The 21,713-nt window shown below is 42.1% G+C and overlaps 1 protein-coding gene and 1 long non-coding RNA gene across 7 annotated transcripts in view; one reads left to right on the top strand and one right to left on the bottom strand.

Moving 5' to 3' along the window:
- Positions 1-3,478: 3,478 nt before the first annotated feature.
- Positions 3,479-7,669, bottom strand: LOC105475064 (uncharacterized). The gene is made up of 3 exons (XR_983119.2): positions 7,503-7,669; positions 4,142-4,214; positions 3,479-3,798 (listed from the first exon to the last, which is right to left on the bottom strand). It is a non-coding gene; the product is annotated as an uncharacterized lncRNA (long non-coding RNA).
- A 7,934-nt stretch (positions 7,670-15,603) lies between these two features.
- The window catches only part of LOC105475059 (Ras protein specific guanine nucleotide releasing factor 2), a 266,180-nt gene continuing 260,070 nt past the window's right edge, over positions 15,604-21,713 (top strand). For 2 of the 6 annotated variants that reach the window (XM_011730009.3, XM_011730010.3), the window contains exon 1: positions 15,604-17,118. In XM_011730009.3, the coding sequence (XP_011728311.2) occupies positions 16,831-17,118 (288 nt within the window). In that variant the 5' untranslated portion in view covers positions 15,604-16,830. Of the gene's footprint in view, positions 17,119-17,171; positions 17,704-18,726; positions 19,366-21,713 lie in introns of those variants that run through there. The other 4 variants (XM_011730011.3, XM_011730008.3, XM_071098738.1 and 1 more) reach the window with 3 other exon arrangements.

Below are 21,713 nucleotides of genomic sequence, written 5' to 3'. Positions count from 1 at the left end.
TTATAAAAGTGAATTTAGCAAGGTTGTATAGTACAAGACCAATATATAAAAATCAATGTTATTTCTAAATATTATCAATGAACAACCATGACATGACTTAAAACATACCATTTACTGTTGCATCAAAAAATATGAACTACGTCGAGATAAGACTAGTGAAAGTCGTGCAAGATATGTACACTGAAAACACAAAATACAGCTGAGAGAACTTAAAGAAAACCTAAACAAATGAAGAGATAAGCCATGCTTATGGATCAGAGGATTCAATATCATTAAAGTGTCAGTTCTTCTAAAATTGACCGATGGTTCAACCCAATCCTAATTTAAACCCCAGCAACATTTTTAATTCTTATTTTATTTATTCATTTATAATTTATTTATTTATTTAGAGACTAGGTCTATGTTAGCCAGGCCGGTCTTGAACTGCTAGCCTCAAGCATTCCTCCTGCCCCAGCCTCCTGAGTAGCTGGGACTACAGGTGCTTGCCAGTGTGTCTAGCTAAGATTTTTTGTTGTTGCTGTTAGAAATTTACAAACTGAAACTAAAATGCATATGAAAATACAAAAGACTTAGTATAGCCAAAATAATTTTGAAAATGAGCTAAGCTGAAAGTCTTAAGCAACTTGATTTTAAGGGTTTTCAGAAAGTTAATATGATCAAAACAGTGCAATATTGGTGTAAAGAAAAATTATCAATGTGGATTGGTATATATGTAAAGATATACATTGGCCGGGCGTGGTGGTTCACACCTGTAATCTCAAAACTTTGGGAGGCCGAGGTGGGTGGATCATTAGAAGTCAGGAGTTTGAGGCCAGCCTAGCCAACATGGTGAAACCTCGTCTCTACTAAAAATACAAAAATTAGCTGGGCATGGTGGCATGTGCCTGTAATCCCAGCTACTCAGGTGGCTGAGGCATGAGAATCACTTGACCCTGGAGGCAGAGGTTGCAGTGAGCTGAGATCATGCCGCTGCACTCCAGCCTGGGCAACAGAACAAGACTCTGTCTCAAAAATACATAAATAAATATATATATATATATATAGAGAGAGAGAGAGAGAGAGAGAGAGATACATATACACACACACACACACACATACACATGCACATATAAATATATATCCACATATATATATATCAAAGGAATAGAATAGAGTCCAAAAATACACCCATACATGTACAGCCAATTGATTTTTGACAAAGATGCCAAGGCAATTAGGGAAAAAATAATATTTTCAGAAAATGGTGCTGGAATGGTTAGATAGCCTTATGCAAAAACATTAACTTCAGCTAATACCTAACACCACTGAATCATAGGCCTGAAATGTAAGAGCTAACATCAGAAAACTTCTAAAAAAATAAAGAAAGAAAGAAAATCTTAGCATCCTTGGGATAACCCAAAGGACAACCCAAATGTCCATCAGCAGGTGAATGGATACACAAATGTGGTATGCCCATCCAATAGAATGCAATACAATAGAATATGATTCAGCAATGAAAATGAACAAACTAATGATACACTCATCAAAATGGATGAATCTCAAGATCATTATGCTGAATGAAAGAAGCCAGACAAAAAGAGTGCATACTGTATGTGTCCATTTATATAAAATTTTACAAAATGCAAACTAACTCACAGTGACAAAGTAGACCAATGGTTGCATGGAGTGATGGGGGAGAAAAGGTAGGAAGGAGAGATTTCTTTATTTTAAGTTCTGGGGTACATGTGCAGGATGTGCAGGTTTGTTACATAGGTAAACATGTGCCATGGTGGTTTCCTGCACCTATCAACCCATCACCTAGGTATTAAGCCCTGCATGCATTAGCTATTTATCCTGACGCTCTCCCTCTCCCCGCCTCCCCAACAGGCTCCAGTGTGTGTTGTTCTCCTCCCTGCATCCATGTGTTCTCATTGTTCAGTTCCCACTTAGAAGTGAGAATGTGCAGTGTTTGATTTTCTGTTCCTGTGTTAGTTTGCTGAGGATAATGGCTTCTAGCTCCATCTGTGCCCCTGCTAATGCCATGATCTCATTCCTTTTTATGTTGCATAGTATTCCATGGTGTATATGTACCACATTTTCTTTATCCAGTCTATCATTGATGGGCATTTGGGTTGATTCCATGTCTTTGCTATTGTGAATAGTGCTGCAATGAACATTCGCATGCATGTACCTTTATAACAGAATGATTTATATTTTGGGGGGTGTATACCCAGTAAAGGGACTGCTGGGTCAAATGGTATTTCTGGTTCTAGATCTTTGAGGAATCGCCACACTGTCTTCCATAATGGTTGAACTAATGTACATTCCCACAAACAGTATAAAAGTGTTCCTATTTCTCCACAGCCTTGCCAGCATCTGTTTCTTGACTTTTTAATAATTGCCATTCTGACTGGTATGAGATGGTATCTCATTGTGGTTTTGATTTGCATTTCTCTAATGATCAGTGATATTGAGCCTTTTTTCCATGTTTTTTCGCCACATACATGTCTACTTTTGAGATGTGTCTGTTCATATCCTTTACCCACTTTTTAATGGGATTGTGTGTTTTTTCTTGCAAATTTCTTTAAGTTTCTTGTAGATTCTGGATGCTAGACCTTTGACGGATAGATTGCAAAAATTTCCTCCCATTCTGTAGGGTTGTCTGTTCACTCCGATGATAGTTTCTTTCAGAAGCTCTTTAGTTTAATTAGATCCCATTTATCAATTTTTGCTTTTGTTGCAATTGCTTTTGATGTTGTAGTCATGAAATCTTTGCCCATGCCTATGTCCTGAATGGTATTGCCTAGATTTTCTTTTAGGGTTTTTATAGTTTGGAGTTTTACATTTAAGTGTTTAATCCATCTTGAGTTAATTTTTGTATAAGGTGTAGGGGTCCAGTTTCAGTTTTCTGCCTATGGCTAGCCAGTTTTACCAGCACCATTTATTAAATAGGAAATCCTTTCCCCATTGCTTGTTTTTATCAGGTTTGTTGAAGGTCAGATAGTTGTAGATGTGTGGTCTTATTTCTGAGCTCTCTATTCTGTGCCATTGGTCTATGTGTCTGTTTTTGCACCAGTACTATGTTGTTTTGGTTACTGTAGCTTTGTAGTATAGTTTGAAGTTGGGTAGTGTGATGCCTCCAACTTTGCTCTTTTTGCTTAGGATTGTCTTGGCTATAAGGGCTCTTTTTTGATTCCATATGAATTTTAAAGTAGTTTTTTTTCTAATTCTGTGAAGAACATCTATGGTAGTTTAATGGAAATAGCATTGAATCTATAAATTACTTGGGGCAGCATGACCATTTTCATGATATTGATTATTCCTATCCATGAGCATGGAATGTTCTTCCATTTGTGTCCTCTCTTATTTCCTTGAGCAGTGGTTTGTAGTTATGGAAGAAGAGATTTCAAAGGAGAATGAGGAGGCTTTTTCAGTTGATGGAAATGTGTCTTATTTTGATTGTGGTGATGCTTTCATGGATATACAAATATGTTGAACTTATTAAATAGTACTCTTTAAATATATGAAGTTTATTGTAAGTCAATTATACCACAATAAACCTGTTTTTGAAAATACAACAAACAGTTGTAGTACAGTGCATTCTAAATCCATAATGTATCAGTCAGGGCAATTTATACTAGTTGCTATAACAAGAAGCCCAATATCTCATTGATTTAATAAAACAATAGTTGCTTTGTTTCTTATGTCACAATTCCATGTGGGTTAGGCTGCCCCCGGCAACTTGAAGCCAACCGATGATGCAAGGACCCTGGTTCTTCCATCTTGTGACCCTGCTGCCTTCAAAATGTGGCCTCTTCTCTTTTCAAGAAAAAGAAGAGATGGTAGAGATGATTATGACCAGATCTTTAATAAGGAGGTGCCCGCCATGTCTGCCTACATCCCTTAGGCTAAAACCCAGTTACATGGCAGAGAGGTTGGCAAATATAGTCCTCTCCATGCCAAGAAATAAGAGTGGTGTTTTCATTTATATATTTCACCAGCCCCTGCCAGAAGAAAAATCAATTGCTCTCCATCAAGGAGCTATGCACATAATAACATGTATTACAAAACAGAAACATGTTTCTGAGCCAAACTACCTATATTTGGATTCCTTCAGTTTTTTCCCACAGGGCATTTGCTTTATATCTCTTATATCTCTTACCTAAAGAGCCTATTTAAGGACTTCTCATGAAGGAATAGTTTCTGCACCAAAGGGGATTCCAAGTTTCCAACTCCTAGGAGAGAGAAAATTGGTTGTAGTTTTCAAATCGTTGTCACTGCCTCCCCAACTCTTTTCCACCTCTCTCCCTAAGGTTTCAAATCTTTCAAAGTCTAGCCTAAGCAAAGGTCTACAGCTATAGATGCCCTATGCCATCTACATCTGCACCTGCTTGAGGGGAAACTGAGTCCAGTATAATGACACAGAGCCACCAAGAAAATTATAGCAGGATAAAGGGACTTCTTACCAGCCAGATAGCCTCAATTTGTGACCATTTGGATAGGCAGTGACAGTGACAAGACGTGAATTCTAGGGCTTTCACTCCCAGTTGTGTGACCTTGGGCAAGATAAATCCTGAAAGCCTCAGTTTCTTCATTGATCACAAATATGGGGGCAATTATAATACTATCAAAGTCACTTAAACAAAGAGTTACTGAGCACTCTGATGAAACAGTGAAAAATGTATCAAAAAGCGATAATCCTTGTGGAACTTGCAGTCTAGAGTTAGATGCAGAGAAGCAAAGACAGTTAATATTATGCATTAAAGTCTATGGTAGGAACAATATCCATCTTACCTCATAAAGTTACTGTGAGGATCAAATGAGGTCTAATAAGTACATTTAAGCTCTACACAAACTGTGAAGTGCCCTACAAACGCTCATTACTGCCATAAAGCAAACAGGCCCTGATGTCATCTGAGTGCCATTACCTCTCTGCCCCTACCCCAAATGCGTGAAATGCAGAGAATTCAGAGAATTACCCAAGTGTATAACACATTTGTACAAAAATGGAATTAAATGAGATAACACATGTGGAAGCATTCTGTAAAATCACATGCTACACACATATACTTTATTCAAATGGTTATTTCGATGTTTATTACCAAGGACATAGCCTATGTGGTTCAAAATGCCCTTTCCGTGATGGGATAGAAAAGGCTGCTGTTTTTCAGCCTTAAGTACATGATCCATGATGCAGATGATTATCAGCATGTTGACTGCAACGCAAAAATACATCTCCCGGAGCTCATCTCGGAAGGGCATGGGGGTACACCGGTAGGATTTTAGTGCCCCACAGAGCACATTTTCACACACACAAGAGAGAAAAGATACTTTGTACTTTGTTGCAACATTTATTCCCACCTCCCCTGCCCACCTTCCCCATTACAAACCCCATAAGGTCTTCTACGATATCCCTCTATCTTCATGCTGATATAACATATCACATCTTCATGGTTAACCAGGGGGCTTTCCCTGTAGTAAATTCTCTTGAGGCAGTGGGTCTCCCCCAGACCAAACCCAGCAGAGCTTCTAACCAGGTGGATACGGTCCTGGGACACCTGTTGACCTTTCCTGTGTCAGAACGTCACTGTCACCTGTAGGGGCCAACAGCTGGCTCTGCTCAGAGAGAGTTGATGTAAGTGTTGGGCTTCCAAGTCTAGAACATGAGTTGATTTTTCTAATATTTTGATTAGCGACTTGGATTTTTAGCGTCAGTCTCCTCAGGTGACTCCTGAGATCGAGAGTAGGCTCATGGTTCTCACACTTTCATGGACTGGACTACCTGTTCCATGTAAACACAGACATGTAATTAGATAATCCATTCTCTGAGGAAGTGAATAAACACTTTTCTAAACCAAGTGATGTTATTTATGGTGAACTTCAAAATACCTAGGGATCAAATATTGTTGGTTTCTTCAGGTAGCCAAAAATAGGAAAATAAGAATGAACAGATTTAGGTCCAATTCTAGAATTCTGTTTCTCCTTGTGACTCCAAGGATTTTAATGGGAGGTCACTGTTTCACTCCCAAAGCTTAAGGCCTCACTCCAAGAGCTGGGTCTCCTTTAATGTTCTCTCTTCAATGTAGCATTGTTCACTCCTGCTCAGGCCAGAGCTCCATGCTCATGTCCTTTTTCTGTTTAAAGTCCCACCCTGGGCCAGATGCGGTGGCTCACTCCTGTAATCCCAACACTTTGGGAGACCGAGGTGGGCAGATTGCTTGAGCCCAGGAGCTTGAGACCAGCCTGGGCAACATGGCAAAACACTGTCTTTACAAAAAGTACAAAAATTACCCAGGCATGGTGGTTCTTGTCTGTAGTCCCAGCTACTCAGGAGGCTGAGATGGGAGGATCACTTGAGCCTGGGGAAGGTCGAAGCTGCAGTGAGCCAAGACGGTGCCACTGTACTCTAGCGTGGGCAACAGAGTGAGATCTTGTCTCACAAATTAAATAAATAAATACATAAAGTCTCATCCTGTCCCATTTAATGATGTCATTAGTATGTGATAGACCATGTTCTATGCACTCTGCACATATTAACTGAGTATTAAATTTTCATAAACTCCTAGGAAGAAAGTCCTATTATTACCTCCACTTCTTTTTTTTTTTTGAGACGGAGTCTCGCTCTGCCGCCCAGGCTGGAGTGCAATGGCCGGATCTCAGCTCACTGCAAGCTCCGCCTCCCGGGTTCACGCCATTCTCCTGCCTCAGCCTCCCGAGTAGTTGGGACTACAGGCGCCCGCCACCTCGCCCGGCTAATTTTTTGTATTTTTAGTAGAGACGGGGTTTCACCGTGTTAGCCAGGATGGTCTCGATCTCCTGACCTCGTGATCCGCCCGTCTCGGCCTCCCAAAGTGCTGGGATTACAGGCTTGAGCCACCGCGCCCGGCCTACCTCCACTTCTAACATCAAAACTGAGGCATAAATAAGTAATTTGTCCAATATAATAAATGACAGAGTTAGGGCTGAAGCACATGGCACATGCTGTCAGCTTTTACTCACACTTCCAGGCAACAGAGGAGAAACACTCTATAATAAAGGGGATGGATCTCTAGTCAGACAGGCCTGGGTTCAAATCCTGCCTCTGAGACTCACAAGCTTTACCATTGGGGAAAGTTACTTACCTTCTCTGAACCTGTTTTTATTCTACAAAATGGGCATGATAATAATACCTACTTTGTGAGGTGGATGTGACAATCAAACGTACATAAATCAAGTAAAGGATTCGTCTCCATTTCCAGGCAGATGACTTTTAAAAGATATTACATATATATTTTATTTTAGAAATTCCAAGATGCCACTGTACCTCTTTCCATCTAGAAAGGCCACAGTTCCCTTAAAGTCAAACCCAAATATCAACTGTTATCAGTTCTCTTGCTCAGACCAGATACCTAGAGCCGTCCTGGCTTCACCCCCATCCTCCATCTTCTGACCTCTATATCTTATCGGTAGACAAGACTCATTGATTCCTCTAATTTGACTGGAAACATCCAAATGTTTCCTCCCTCACCATTGTTAAAACTTACCATGTGTCAGGTACTGTGGAAGTAGTTAAAAATACCTCCAGGGGTACCTGTATCTCCAATTTAGTGATGAGAAAGCTGAGCCTGTAAGAGGTTAAGTGGTTTGTTCACTGTTTCATAATGAATATGTACTAGAGCAAGGATTGGAATTCCCACTGTCTGATTCCACAGCCCATGATCTCATACAATCTCGGCAGTTCCTATGGTTACACTGGACAACATGCAGCTCTGAGACGAACTGAGACTAGATCTTGCAGGTCTTTAGTTCAAATATCCCAGGAAACAGCTCATTTTGATGGAGCCAAATCAGGCACCCACTCCTAGGCCAATCACTGTGACGCGGGAGGTGGGGCCTGTAAAAAGGTGGCAGCTCCATTTTGAACCAGACACTCTGAAGGGCAGGACTGTGGCCAGAAGGGGAAAAAGGGAGGGGCGCAAGACGATACAAGGCCACTATGCTTCCCTGCTCAAAAACCTGTCGTGACATTTTGACTACTTGTATATAGGGCCTTGCAGGCCACCGTGATCTGACCTCTACCTCCATTTACGCCTTTGTCTCTCATACCCCATCATACTTTCTTCTCTCAAACCACGGTAAACTCCGACACTTCCTCTACCCTGTACTTTTCTGTTATTGGTCTTTCATTCTCATAGCTTCCTTAGTTAAAAATCCTTCATTCTCCAAATAGGAATGCTTTTACACTGTTGGTGGGACTGTAAACTAGTTCAACCATTGTGGAAGACAGTGTGGCAATTCCTCAAGGATCTAGAACTAGAATTATCATTTGACCCAGCCATCCCATTACTGAGTATATACCCAAAGGATTATAAATCATTCTACTATAAAGACACATGCACACATATGTTTATTGCAGCACTCTTCACAATAGCAAAGACTTGGAACCAACCCAAATGTCCAGCAATGATAGACTGGATTAAGAAAATGTGGCACATATACACCATGGAATACTATGCAGCCATAAAAAAGGATGAGTTAATGTCCCTTGCAGGGATATGGATCAAGCTGGAAACCATCATTCTCAGTAAACTATCACAAGGACAGAAAACCAAACACTGCATGTTCTCACTCATAGGTGGGAATTGAACAATGAGATCACTTGGACACAGAGCGGGGAACATCACACACCGGGGCCTGTTAGTGGGTGGGGAGCTGGGGGAGGGATAGCATCAGGAGAAATACCTAATGTAAATGATGAGTCAGGTGCAGCACACCAACATGACACATGTATACCTATGTAACAAACCTGCACGTTGTGCGCGTGTATTCCAGAACTTAAAGTATTAAAAAAAAAAAATCCTTCATTCCCCAGCTCTGCGTATTTGTCATTTAACCAACCACCCTTCAGGACTCAGACCAGATGCTCCCTTGATTGTGAAGTGGGTCTTCCCAGCAGAAAGTAACAACCCACTCTGTGCTGTGCTGGACCCCATAGACCTTCAGAGATGTCTGAGTCGGAGCTCCCCTGAGGGCGTTGTGCCTTTTATGTCCATATGGCCAGTCATCGTCTGTGGGCTTCCTCAGAAAGGGGAGACATGATCTTGGTGCGGTGATTGTCTTCTGCAGAGAACAATCCGAGAGAGGGCTGACTGCTAGTAGAACTTCTAATAGTAGAGTGTGGAATAATGAGGTGAGGAGGGTGAGTAAGCCACCCATTCTGAAGGAGGAGACTGTAGCAGCACTTCACAGTCTCCATCACACTCTAGAATCACAAGGAGCTCTGAAGGAAGCTCTAGATTCCTCCAGAGGCTGAACTTGGGGAGGGGGCGAATTGTAAAATTCCATGAGAAAAAAGGATACAAGAAAGTCAAGGAGCAGGTTAGAAAGTATAAGGGCTGGTCCTGGAAAGTATTTGATTAAGGTTCTTGTGGAAAAGAAGTTTCTTGAATTGGCCAGGCACAGTGGCTCACGCCTGTAATCCCAGCACTTTGGGAGGCAGAGGCAGGTGGATCACCAGGTCAGGAGTTCGATACCAGCCTGACCAATGTTATGAAACCCTGTCTCTACTAAAAATACAAAAATTAGCCGGGTGTGGCGGTACGCACCTGTAATCCCAGCTACTCAGGAGGCTGAGGCAGGAGAACCACTTGAACCCAGGAGGCAGAGGTTGTGGGGAGCCGAGATCGTGCCACTGCATTCCAGCCTGGGCCAAGGACAAGACTCTCTCTCTCTCAAAAACAAGAAGTTTCTTGAATTGACAGGGTGTCATTCTTTTCTAGCATTTATTCAACAGATGTTCATGGAGTCTTACTATGAATAATATTCAGGAATGTTCTAGTTGCTGAGGATATAACAGTGAGGGAGACAAAAGCTACCAAGCAATTAAGCATACATACTAGAATGTCAGGGAGCAATAGTTGCTACAGAGGAAAAGGAGGATAGGGTCACGCAGAAATAGGGATAGGGTTTTACTCTAGTACAATGGGAAGATGTCGGAAGGTGTTGAGCAGAGAAGAGGCACAATAGTGATTTATGTTTTCAAGGTTCTCATTGGCTGCTCAGTGGAGAACAGACAGTAGGAGAGTAAGAGTGAATGCAGGGAGACGGCTGGTAGACTATTCCTGTGGTCTAGGTGAGAAATGGTGATGGGCTGGATGGGGGTAGCAATGGGGCTTGTGAGAAGTGGTTTAATTTAGTATATGCTTTGAAGGTAGAGCTGACTGAGGTGAGAGAAGATTAAAGGATTCATAGATGACTTCAAGTTTTTGACTTAAGCAAAGGAAGGATGGAGTTGCCATATACTGAGATGAGGAAGACTGTGGGATGAACAGTTGTTTTTTTTGCAGGGAAATTCAGTCTCGAACATGTTGAGTTTGAGATGCCTACTAGATATTCAAGAGGAGATGCTGAGTAGGCAGACACACAGGTCTGCAGTTCAGAGAAGGAGCGGGGTGGAGAGGCTTATTTAAAGCCATGAAGTGGATAAAACGATGTAGATAAAGAAGAGAAGACATCCCAGGAGAGGGCCCTGGGGTGAAATACTATTCAGAGGCTGGGAAGAGGAGGGGGACAGCCAGGAGAAAGTGAGGACACAGCAGGAGAAGCAGGAAGGGGCTGGAGAGTGTGGTGTCCCAGAAGCTAAGTGAGAAGAGTGTTTCAAGAAAGAGGGAGTGTTCAGCTGTATCAAATGCTGCTGCGATGTCAACGTGCAGACTGGAAACTGACCACTGAGCTTGGCATTGTGAGGACTGCAGGTGACGGTGACTGTGGGGATTGTTTCAGTGGGGTGGTGGGGATGAAAAGACTGAATGAAGTAGTTCAGGAGAAAATGGAGAGAAGGAAGTAGACCCAGTGTATAGAGAGATGTTATAAAGGGCAAGTTTTGCTATAAAGGGAAGCAGGGGAATAGAAAGGGGTTTTTACTTACCACCAAATCACGAGTATTTTCTTGAGTCTCTAAGAATTCCTTGTATATCATAGCCTATACTGTTTGTGGTGACACTAAAGTATAAAAGTAATGCATGCATAATTTATACTACTGTATATAATGTGAATCATTATATTCATGTAGTCAGACCTTATATGTTCAGAGCATACCTGAGAAGCCAAAAGGAAATCATCTCCAGCAGTCAAAACAATTCTGGTGTACTCCTAGCTAGATTACATACTTCACCGTCTAGAGGACTCTCGAAGATCTTCTCATTTTTATGTTTAATAAAGTCATATTTAGTTTCACAAAGTTCTTAAAAGCTTCATAGCCTAAGTCTTCGAGAAAACAGAAGATGGCAATTAGAAGGTTAGGATGGAGAAAGGGTAAAGGATGCAGTTGGGTTTGTGGAACAGCTATAGAAACTCTAAAGGCACAGCTGTATGTGGCCACCCATGGAGAGGCACACAGCACAAGCTGTTGAGCTCAGTTGCACAGGTTGGTCACTGCACAGGGCTCCCTGCACAGAGCTGTGGCCATCCAGGTGGAGGGGCACCTTTTAGTCACATGAAGGTGTCATGTCATCCACTCATCAGGTTCATGTTCTCAAGGCTGTGTGTGCCCCAAGGCTCTCCCTAATTCATCCTCCCAGAGGGCGTGCCTTTTTCTAATTTGCATAAAAGAGTAGAGGCTAGCAACGGCTCTGGTCTAGCTCCTAGACACATTGTATTCAGAATAGTGACCTTAAATGAAAAAAAAGCTACACTTTCTTCACTTTTTAGACCGGAGAGATGCAGAGCTCATTTATCTTCAGTGTTTGAAGGACAAGCTTTGGGTATCTAGAACATTAAGTAAGTTGAAATATCATATGGACACCAGATAAATGGTTTTATTAGCTCTAAGTAGTTCATTCTAGTATCTCATAAATAAGTAATTCTTTTTGGTCAAAATAATACTGGAAACAAGGAAGGAATAATCCTTTTAGGTTTTACCTACTTGGGGAAGAATCTGGCTTTACTAATTAAGTATCAAGAGAGAATACAGAATCATATATGTGCCAGAACTGGTAACAATGTATCTTGTAGAAACAGTCTGGGATTATTGGTGAGTCTGCATTGTTAAATGTATTATTTTCCACATCTACAAGCCCTCAAAATGACAGTTCCCCAAGTGATCTTCTGTCAGGCCAAGAAAAGGATCTTGGTAACACCGTGGCTTTGTTACAGGAAAGGGGTCCCAATCCAGACCCCAAGAAAGGATTCTTGGATTTCTCACAAGAAAGAATTCAGGGTGAGTCCACAGTGCAAAGTGAAAACAAGTTTATTAAGAAAGTAAAGGAATAAAAGAATGGCTACTCCATAGACAGCCATTCTATGCCCATTTGTATGGTTATTTCTTGATGATATGCTAAACTAGGGGTGGATTATTCATGCTTCTCCTTTTTGGACCACATTGGGTAACTTCCTGATATTGCCATGGTATTTGTAAACTGTCATGGGGCTGGTGGGAGCGTAGAGTGAGGACTACCAAAGTCACTCTCGTTGCCATTTTGGTTTTGGTGGCTCCTTTACTGCAAGCTGTTTTACCAGCAAGGTCTTTGTGACCTGTGTTTTGTGCTGCCCTCCTATCTCATCCTGTGACTTAGAATGCCTTCACCGTCTGGGAATGCAGCCCAGTAGGTTTCAGCCTCATTTTACCCGGCTCCTATTGAAGATGGAGTTGCTTTGGTTCAAATGCCTCTGACAGCTTTGTTTGACGTAATCTTCCTCCAAGAACACAGTGCTGATGCATTTCTGAATTACAGAAACCACAGGGAAAAGTCCTTGCGGAAACTCATGCAACCCATTTACATTTTACTAACAAAACAGAGTTTAGGAGAAAGAAAAAAAATGAAAACCTACCTTGTGCATCTGAATGATAAGGCATGAGTTAGGGATTTTGAAAAGCTGTAGGTTAGGTTGTGCACTTCCCACTCCCCTAAACTTCAAAGCTTTAGACAATTTAGATAAAATTTCCCCTCCCACCTTTCCACCGTCCTTTCCCTTCTCCCGCCTTCAGTCCTTTCTTTCCTCTTTCCCTCCTTCCCTCCCTTCCTTCCTTTTCTCATCCAATTATCTGAATAATGTCTCCCTCTCTATTTAGTAGAGTTTCCAGATATGACAGCTCATTGCTATTTTTCCCCCTTAACTTATCTAGAAAAGGGGAAAGAGGCCACTTGCACTGTGATCACATGCTTTGTTGCCCATAAAAAAAAAAAAATTTAAACTGGCCCCCTCAAGAAAGAATCCATGCAATGCAAGAAGGAAAAACAATGAATTCAGAGAAGCTTGTTCCCGTCCACTTGGAACATGGTCTCTTTTTGGCAATCTATTTGATTAGCTGGGGGAAAGCACTCTTATTTACATAACCTCCTGATCCCTTGTGTTTCAGGATGGCACCATTCCAGGGATGTGGTTTCCATATGAATGGAGACTAAAGTCTCCCAGGTGCCCATCATACACCTAATAGAGATAGCTTCTCTAGACTGTCCAGGAATTTCTGGTTGTTTTCATCTCTTACAGTCTTGCAGAATGATCTAATATTTGCAAATGCTTATGCCCCCTTTAACAATTCAATGACCAAATAAGAAATTAATTTAGAAAATAATCGTCTGAAAAACTTGTATGCCTACTGCATATAAACTCTCCTACTGGGTGCTGCAGGGATTAGGGAGATAGACCTGCATTTGAGAAACAGACAGGTGAGAAGAAGCACCTAAACATTAATCTTCTTCCTAGCTGGGTGGTGGTTCATACTTATAATCCCAGGGTTTTGGGAGGCCAAGGCAGGAGGGTTGCTTGAGACCAGGAGTTTGAGACCAGCCTGGGTAACATGGTGAGACCTCTGTCTCTACAACAAGTAAACAAAACCTAACCAGGTGTGGTGGTGCACACCTATAGTCTTAGCTACGCTAGAGGCTGAGGCAGGAGGATTGCTGGAGCCCAGGAGTCTGAGGCTGCAGTGAGCTATGACTTCAGGCCAGGCAACAGAGGAAGAACCTCTCTCTAAAGAAAAAGGAGGGAGAGAGAGAGAGAGAGAGAGAGAGAGAGAGGAAGGGAAAGAAAAGAAGAAAGAAAATAAAGAAATTCTCTTCCTGTTAGACTGAGCACACCAGGAACACAGGCAATGCTTTTTTTCTATAGGCTCTACATCACCTAAATATAGTGTTGAGGACATAAACTAGTGATCAATAAATGGTTCTTGCAGTGAATTTCCATAATTAAAACCCACAGTAATCACCAGCCAAATTTTGCAGGAAACAAGTACTCCTTTCTCTCATTGTCCAGGAGCAGAGCAGGGTGGGGTGGCATATAAGGGCCACATAACATTCCGTGGTAGGAAATGATGTCAGATAAGAGGTTGTAAATATTTCATGTGGTTCAAATGAAAAGCACATTTAAGGAGACAGAGATGGTAAGTGAGACATTGCTTATTGAAGAAGAGAATCTTTCACATCTGAAAAAACTCAAGAAGTGGGTTAGAAGGTTTGAGTACTCATGGCAAAATAGTTTTTGTGCTGATTTTACACTCTTACTGGTTTCTACTTAAAAAATGGAGCTTATCAACCACACAGGTGTCTACTCATTTATGGTTCTCAGAGCTGGGATCGAACCACAGAGAAAGAAATAAAAGGCCTCCTGAGACAATCACTAGCTCCTCTGCATCTAGAATCTGGCTCCAAAATGTTGCCTACATTTACTTACTATCTCTATACTTGTGTCTCCTCTGAAGAACAATGCAAGCTTCCAGCTGGGTTAAACCCAATTTAACACAGCACTGTCCTTTAGATAGTTTTAAAAATGTAAAGAGAAATGACCACTGTTCTCACACTGTAATTTCAAAATGGCAATTTCCCTATTATATAGTTGTTAAAAGTGAACATTTTTTAAAAAGGTAAAAGGAAAAAAAAAACCCACTCAGCTGCTCAGTGAGGCAGAGTTAAAATATTCTGCAGAAACAGCACTTATGAAACAGGCAGAACCCCTGGGGCTACCAATTTATGAACACACAACTGGCAGTAGAAGACAGGTGTATTGTCGTAGACTCATCACCCAGAAAAGCATTATTATTTACTTTTAACAATAAACATTTTATGATGGCACTCCGTTTTAGTGATAAATGACTGGGGGGAATCAAAAATGTGTATAGCAGAATCAAATACAGGCACTCCCCGGGGGTTTCACTGGCTTTCTCTCACAGCTGCTGGGTACATTATTTCTTTTCCACTTACATTTTACAGCATGGAGTTGGGGCAGGGGGTGGCTCTTGGTTTTCTGGTTGTACCTGTCAGATTTGTTAATCAAATGAATCCAGTCCTACAAACGATGAGCCTGTGACAGCTGGCCTTTGGGGATGGATTCTGCCCTGGGCAGCAAAGTGTCCCTTATTTGGGTATTTTTTCCAGGTTGAAAACTTGGCACTTAAAATTTAGCATCTTACCACTGTGAAATAACAGGCATTCCGAAAGAAGCTTCGGCATCTAATGCCTTTCCGGGAACACTTGGGCCACTCTTGTTAACCTTTACCGGTAGTTTTAAATACTACAATGCAGGTACAAGCAGAAAAGCCAAGGATGTGGGCTATGCAAAGCCTCTCTGTGACTCCACCTACTGTCATGGGAACGTACTTATGGATGTGGCATGTGAGTGCGTGTGTATGTGTGAGTGGGTTTGTGAAAGTGTGTAGATTCGTGCGAATACTTGTGTGGGTGTTTGTGTTTGTGTGTGTTTGTATTTTTCGGTGAATTTGTGTATTTGTGAATGTACATATGTGTGTTCATCTGTGTGTGTATGATTGCTTGTGAGTCTATGTATGATTGTGAACGTGTGAGTAGATGTGTGCTGTTTGTGTGAATGTGTGTAAATGTGTATATGAGTATATGCTTGCATGTGAGTTTGAGTGAATGTGTGGGTTGTGTGTGAATGTGTGTGTGAGTGAGCATATCAGTGCGTGCATGTGTGTAGCTCCTTAAGTGTGTATCTGAATGTGGGTATGTATTTTTGTGTGCGGGAACGCACATTGTGGCTGTATTTGTCTATATGTATTTGTGTGTTGTGACTGTGTGTTGAGTGTGAGCGTTGTGAGAATGTGTATTTGTGTGTCATGAGTGTGTGCGAGTGTTTTTGTGCATATGTGCGCGCATTGTGTTTGTATGCATTTGTGAGTGTATTTTTGTGCGTCTGAGTGCGTGCGTTGTGGATCTGGGTGAATGTACTGGTCTGCGTGTGTGTGTGGGTGTGCGTGTGTGTGTGTGCGCGCGTTGTGCGCGAGTGTGCGAGCGCGTGTGAGCGGGTGTGTGGTGCGGCCGGGCGCCTCCAACTCCCCGATCCGCCCCATCCCGGTGGGCGCCAGAGCAGAGGCAGCGGACCCGGCCGGGGCGGGCTAGGGAGGGACGCTCGCCGGGGCAAGCGGGCTGCGCCACCGCCGGCGCCGCGCCGACTTTGCCCTTTAAATCTGTCTCCAAGCCGATTACAGCTGAGCTCCCACGTGACGTTTTACCTTCTGTCTCCCGGAGCGCGTTGCCCGAGGACAGTCCTTCCCCGGCTGCCGCCCCAGCCCGCCGCGGGGGCTCGGCTCCCGCAACTTTGGGCGAAGCGGCTGCCGGCTCGGGAGCCCTAGCGGGGCCGCGCTCCACGCGGGCGTTGGGGACTCGGGGGCCTCCGGGGACTCGGCCGGGAGGGTGGCGGTCAGGGCGGAGAGCGTGCCCGGCCCCAGCCCGCGCCCCTGGCACCGCGCGCCGCCGCCTCCCGAAAGCGGGCGGGGTGCCCTGCGCGCGGCGTGGGGAAAGGGGGCGCCCTTCGCCGGCCGGGACCTGAGCGGGCGCGCCCTCGAGGGAGCCGGCCGGACCATGGCCGCGAGGCAGGGGTGAGACGGGCAGCCGCCCGCGCGCCCCCAGCACCCACACCATGCAGAAGAGCGTGCGCTACAACGAGGGGCACGCCCTGTACCTGGCTTTCCTGGCGCGCAAGGAGGGCACCAAGCGCGGCTTCCTGAGTAAGAAGACGGCCGAGGCGAGCCGCTGGCACGAGAAGTGGTTCGCCCTCTACCAGAATGTGCTCTTCTACTTCGAGGGCGAGCAGAGCTGCCGCCCGGCGGGCATGTACCTCCTGGAGGGCTGCAGCTGCGAACGAACGCCCGCGCCACCCAGGGCCGGCGCCGGGCCAGGAGGCGTCCGGGACGCGCTGGACAAGCAGGTACCGCGCGCCCTCTCTCCGCGGTCTCCCAGCTTTGGTCGCTGCACTCCCTTGCCGTCCTAACCCGGGGATCGGGGGTCGGGGGCCGTGAAAGAGTGCGGGGACCATGCTCCGAAATCCCCCCGCGGCACCAGTGGCGGGACATCTCCACGCGCCTCCCCATCTTCATCCAGGGATTCTCCCATCTCCATAACCCTCCACCCCACTGCGAAGTGATCAATCAGAATAGTGGCCCAACTTGCTTTCAGGACCCTGGTAGAGGTCGTCGAGTCGTTTCAGCTTCTCTGCCAGCCACCCATTGCTTCTCTAGACCTGGCTCGCAAGAATTTTGTCTGGTGACATGTATTGACACCTGTTGGGTGTAGATTGGCAAGACGGAACTAATTTGGAAAAGTTTTGTTTCTGCCATACCCGGCTGGCGCGTGTAGATTTCTTTGCCTGCAGATGTTTGACCACTGGTTGAGCTGGGAACAAGCGAGGCTCCCAAGCCGGACAGACACTTTCTGTTGGTCATTTTCAATCAGTCTTTGTGATTTAGGTCAGTTGGCCTTGCTAACATTTGACCTGCTGGGTCTAATTATGAAGGTAAATGTGTATTCATATTCCTCAGGATTAATATTTGGTAGCCACATTCTTGCTATGTTTAAAAATGTGGGCATCTTTAAAGAACGCTTCTGTACTTTTAAATGAATGCTTTGAAAATGAATGCGACCTTTTAATTCTGGGTCATAATTTTATTAGTTTTGCTGTGTGCTCATGGCCGCGGGGTGGGGGAGAAAAACCCTTTAAGTCTGGTGATCCCAGCCCCTCATTCCTGCAAACACAAAACTTGTATGTTTTTAATCACCGTTTGGTTATTAAAGTTAAAGCAGACTAATTTTATGCTCCTAATGTTCTCATTTAGCTTCTCGATCCCCACCTTGATATAAAAAAGGCTGATTGTTCTTGCTATTGCGTAAAAATATTCGCAGCTGAATTTTCCATGTAAGTCAGATCAGACAGCATCTACCGCAAACCACAGAGGCTGTGGGAGGTACTAGCAATGGAGTGATCCGCAAGATGCCTACCTAACCCCTTGGGGCTCATAAAACAATGTGTAAAATTAAGAGGAGTTAAAACTAGACCAACCAGAAGTTTGAGTTGTTTTCACTATAAATCATTAACAGACTTAAGTGATTAAACTTGTTATATCACTTATAAATCTGAAATTTTAAATATGCTCTTTAGTTTCTGAGGGCTTGTTCAGTCATTTGCAAAACCAATTTCCAACTTTATAGATATAGATACTAGAAATATAAACATAAATTTCAAGTCATGCATTTTAGAATTTAAACTGGGAGAAGAGTTTTGAGGAAACATTTTTTTCAGGAATATATATATGTATGTATTCTATTGGTGGGATTTTTTTTTAAGGTCTGTGTTCCAAGGCCCCACAGGAACCAAAATGAATAGGTTTCTAAGTGTTATTATGTCTAAAGTAGAATAGAGTATTTTAAATTATTCAGGGTATATATCATTTACTTAATCCCAAATTATTTGTTTTCTTCGTATTTATATTAATATAAGATAACCACTTTTGATTTTATTTTTTTTTTTAGTTAGGGGTGGGGAGTTGTTACCTGTTACAATTCATATGGCTCTCTTGACTTGCTAATGTTATATGGAAACCAACATTTTTCCACTTGGAAAATATCTGGACTGTAATCTTCAGGACTGTTTTCTTTCTCGCACTTTAATAAGAAAACATAACTTCCAAATAGTTTGACTTTCATGCCACTTTCTAATGGTTGTCCAAAATAGGCCATCTGATGAAAAAATTGTTTTCCCTTTTCATGACCATACATATGATAAGTATTTCTGCGTCATTTTATGCATCTTCAAGAGGTTAGAAATTAGAATCTTTGGTGTTTATAGATAAATCTGGGATGTAGAGAAGCAAGCATTCCAGAATGGATTAGGAGTTGGGTTGGGAAACCTTCCACATTTTGTCTTGCATTAGATGTGCTACTGTGAATTGGGTTAGCTTAGCCCACTGATGCTTTTCTCTGGCACTGCCAACTGGGTGTGTTTGAACGATTAAGAAGAAGCTGTGAAAATAAGAAACAAGGAGAAACATTCTACCTTAAATCTACAGTTTATCCAGTTGGTTCCCTTTCAGTTAATTGGTGTTGCTGAGGTGCTCAGATCATCCAGACACTGAGACACGAAGGATCTGTGGAGGATGTGAGGAGATGAGCACATCCCAAGGTTTGCTTCTTTCTCCTTATATGCTTCTGGAGCTTTCCATATCAATATCTCCCTCAATGCTATCAACACAGTTGAAGGTTAGGGCTTGAAACAGGACTTAGTGAGGCAGAGTCATTTTTCTTCACCAAGTTTCTGTGTTATTTCTTTAAGCACATCTCTTCATCTTTTCTCTTTTTTTTTCTGTTAATGAAATCTCTGTTTCCTAATATGTAAAAATTAAGGGTTTGGCTGAGTTGGTTTCCAGTTACCTTTCAATAATGGCATCTTCTGTTTCTAAGGTTATGACAGACAGTGTGAGCTTTTTGCAGTGTGGAGAATGTGAAAGACCATTTCACAAGATTCAGAGATTACCAGCATTTGTAATAAATACTGCGTCTGAAAAGCCGAGGACAAGCAGGTGACTGAAGTGGACATTCTGATAAATTAGTTAGGTCAGCAGATGTGCAAACCTATAGTAACATCATTGCCTGAGGCAGAGACGTTCTTATTACTCACATTGGAGGGCGACATATTTATTGTAATCTCCTTGACAGTTACAATAGTTGATGTAATTACTGCTATAAACTGCCTCTAAGTATTCTTGGGAGCTTAAATTCCACGTATCCTTCAAATTATTTTTATGCTTATTAGTTGTGTTTTTAGGTAAGTTACAAGAAGAAAACACCCACTGGTTTGCTTCATCGAAATAGCAATTCAAAATAAGTTGGTTGACAACAACAACAAAAAAATCAGTTTGTTTTTTTTTTTACACTTGGACTTAAATTGTTTCCAGTTAAGCAGAAAAAAGAAAGTCACTTTCCAAATATGCTTAGGTTGTAGGAATATTTGCATTGCTCTATTTTTTTCATAGTGTTCTCAGATTTCACTTTGATGAGTCTTTGGAGGATTGCAAGGCTCTCTTATCAGCCTTCCATAGTGACTACTACTTCTTTGGGATAGCAATGGTGATATAATCAAAATGAGATCAGTTAAAAACAATTTTAAGTGGTTTATTTTCTCCAAAAATGTTCCTTTTCTTAAAAATGTGTCTGGTGGCACTTCTTTCTAGTTAAGCTCCATTTGTGGAAAATGAAAACCTTCCCTTTTGTTCCAGGTGAAGGAGAAAGGGAAGTTGTATTTAGCAAGTACCTTCTGTGTGGTAGGCTCTGTGCTCTTGGTGGCTGTTATCCTCTCTTACCTCATCTAATTTGAACTTCAGCTTTTGGAGATGATGATTATTAACATCATCATTATTATTACCTATTGCTAACACTGCAATTCAAAGACTTCTAGGGAGATGATCAAAGTCCAACTGAAGATATGAAGACTAAGTAATGTTGTAGAGTTCTTTACTAAGACTGTATTTAAATCCACTGAGCAAATCTGGATGGATGGGGGCTTGGAGTATAGGATGTGAATCACTCTTTTGTTTATTCTTATTTCCTTTTTAAAACTATTTAAATTCTTGAGAAATACAATTGCAGATCATTACATGTTCAAAGAAAAATGGGATTTATTTTTAAACAAGCAGTTTTACATGACATTCCTTTACTTCAGGAATTCATTTACTTCAGGAATGGGGTACCTTTACAAATATTTTCATTTAGGGTGAAACTACACATCCCAGTTAGTCTGGTCTGTTTAAGTAGCAGTATCTGTCTTGCCTACTAGCAGGAGAAGACACATAGCAACAAAGCCACCTTTATTCTTATTTTTCTCGTGGGGTAAATGTTCCATTCAGCCTGATTTCACTTGTTTTGGGGGTAAAATCTCTCTTTAGCTCTGGAGGTTTAAAGAAGTAGACACTTGCATTTGTGCTGAATTAAACATGTTGGTTTAATTTTAAAGGGATTAAAGGCTACGTGATTTCCTGTGGCTTCATTACTAGTCATTTTAGCCTTCCTAAATTGACCACAAGCAGAGGATTTTAATCATCGAATGAATTAGGCAGAGCTGCGTGCGAGCTCTGAAATATTTGTGGGAGATGGAGAGTGTGGATGGTGGATTTTCATGCTATTTCATGTTGTCTAATTATAACCAGCTCAACTTTTGTTCACTGAACACAAAGGGAGAATGGAATAATGATACTTGCTAAATCTTATACAACGTTAAAAAATATAATTTAGGCAACAAAATGATTTGTTACTTAAACTTTGTAATTTTCCTTCTCTTTAAAGTTAAATGAAAAAAAAATCTCATGGATTAGCAAAATTGGGTTATTTTAATTTTGGCTACACTAAGCCTTACTATTTAGATTGTTGTATAAGAATTCAACACAGCAAAATCCATTCCTGATGTGACAGATGTATTAATACATAAAAATTCATTCTTCTTGTGAACAACTATTTTTCTGAGTTTCATTAAGTGAC

Source organism: Macaca nemestrina, chromosome 6 (genome assembly GCF_043159975.1).
Source record: "Macaca nemestrina isolate mMacNem1 chromosome 6, mMacNem.hap1, whole genome shotgun sequence".
NCBI classification, from domain to species: Eukaryota; Metazoa; Chordata; class Mammalia; order Primates; family Cercopithecidae; genus Macaca; species Macaca nemestrina.
Note: the sequence above shows the minus strand (reverse complement) of the source record. Positions and strands in the feature narration are given on the sequence as shown.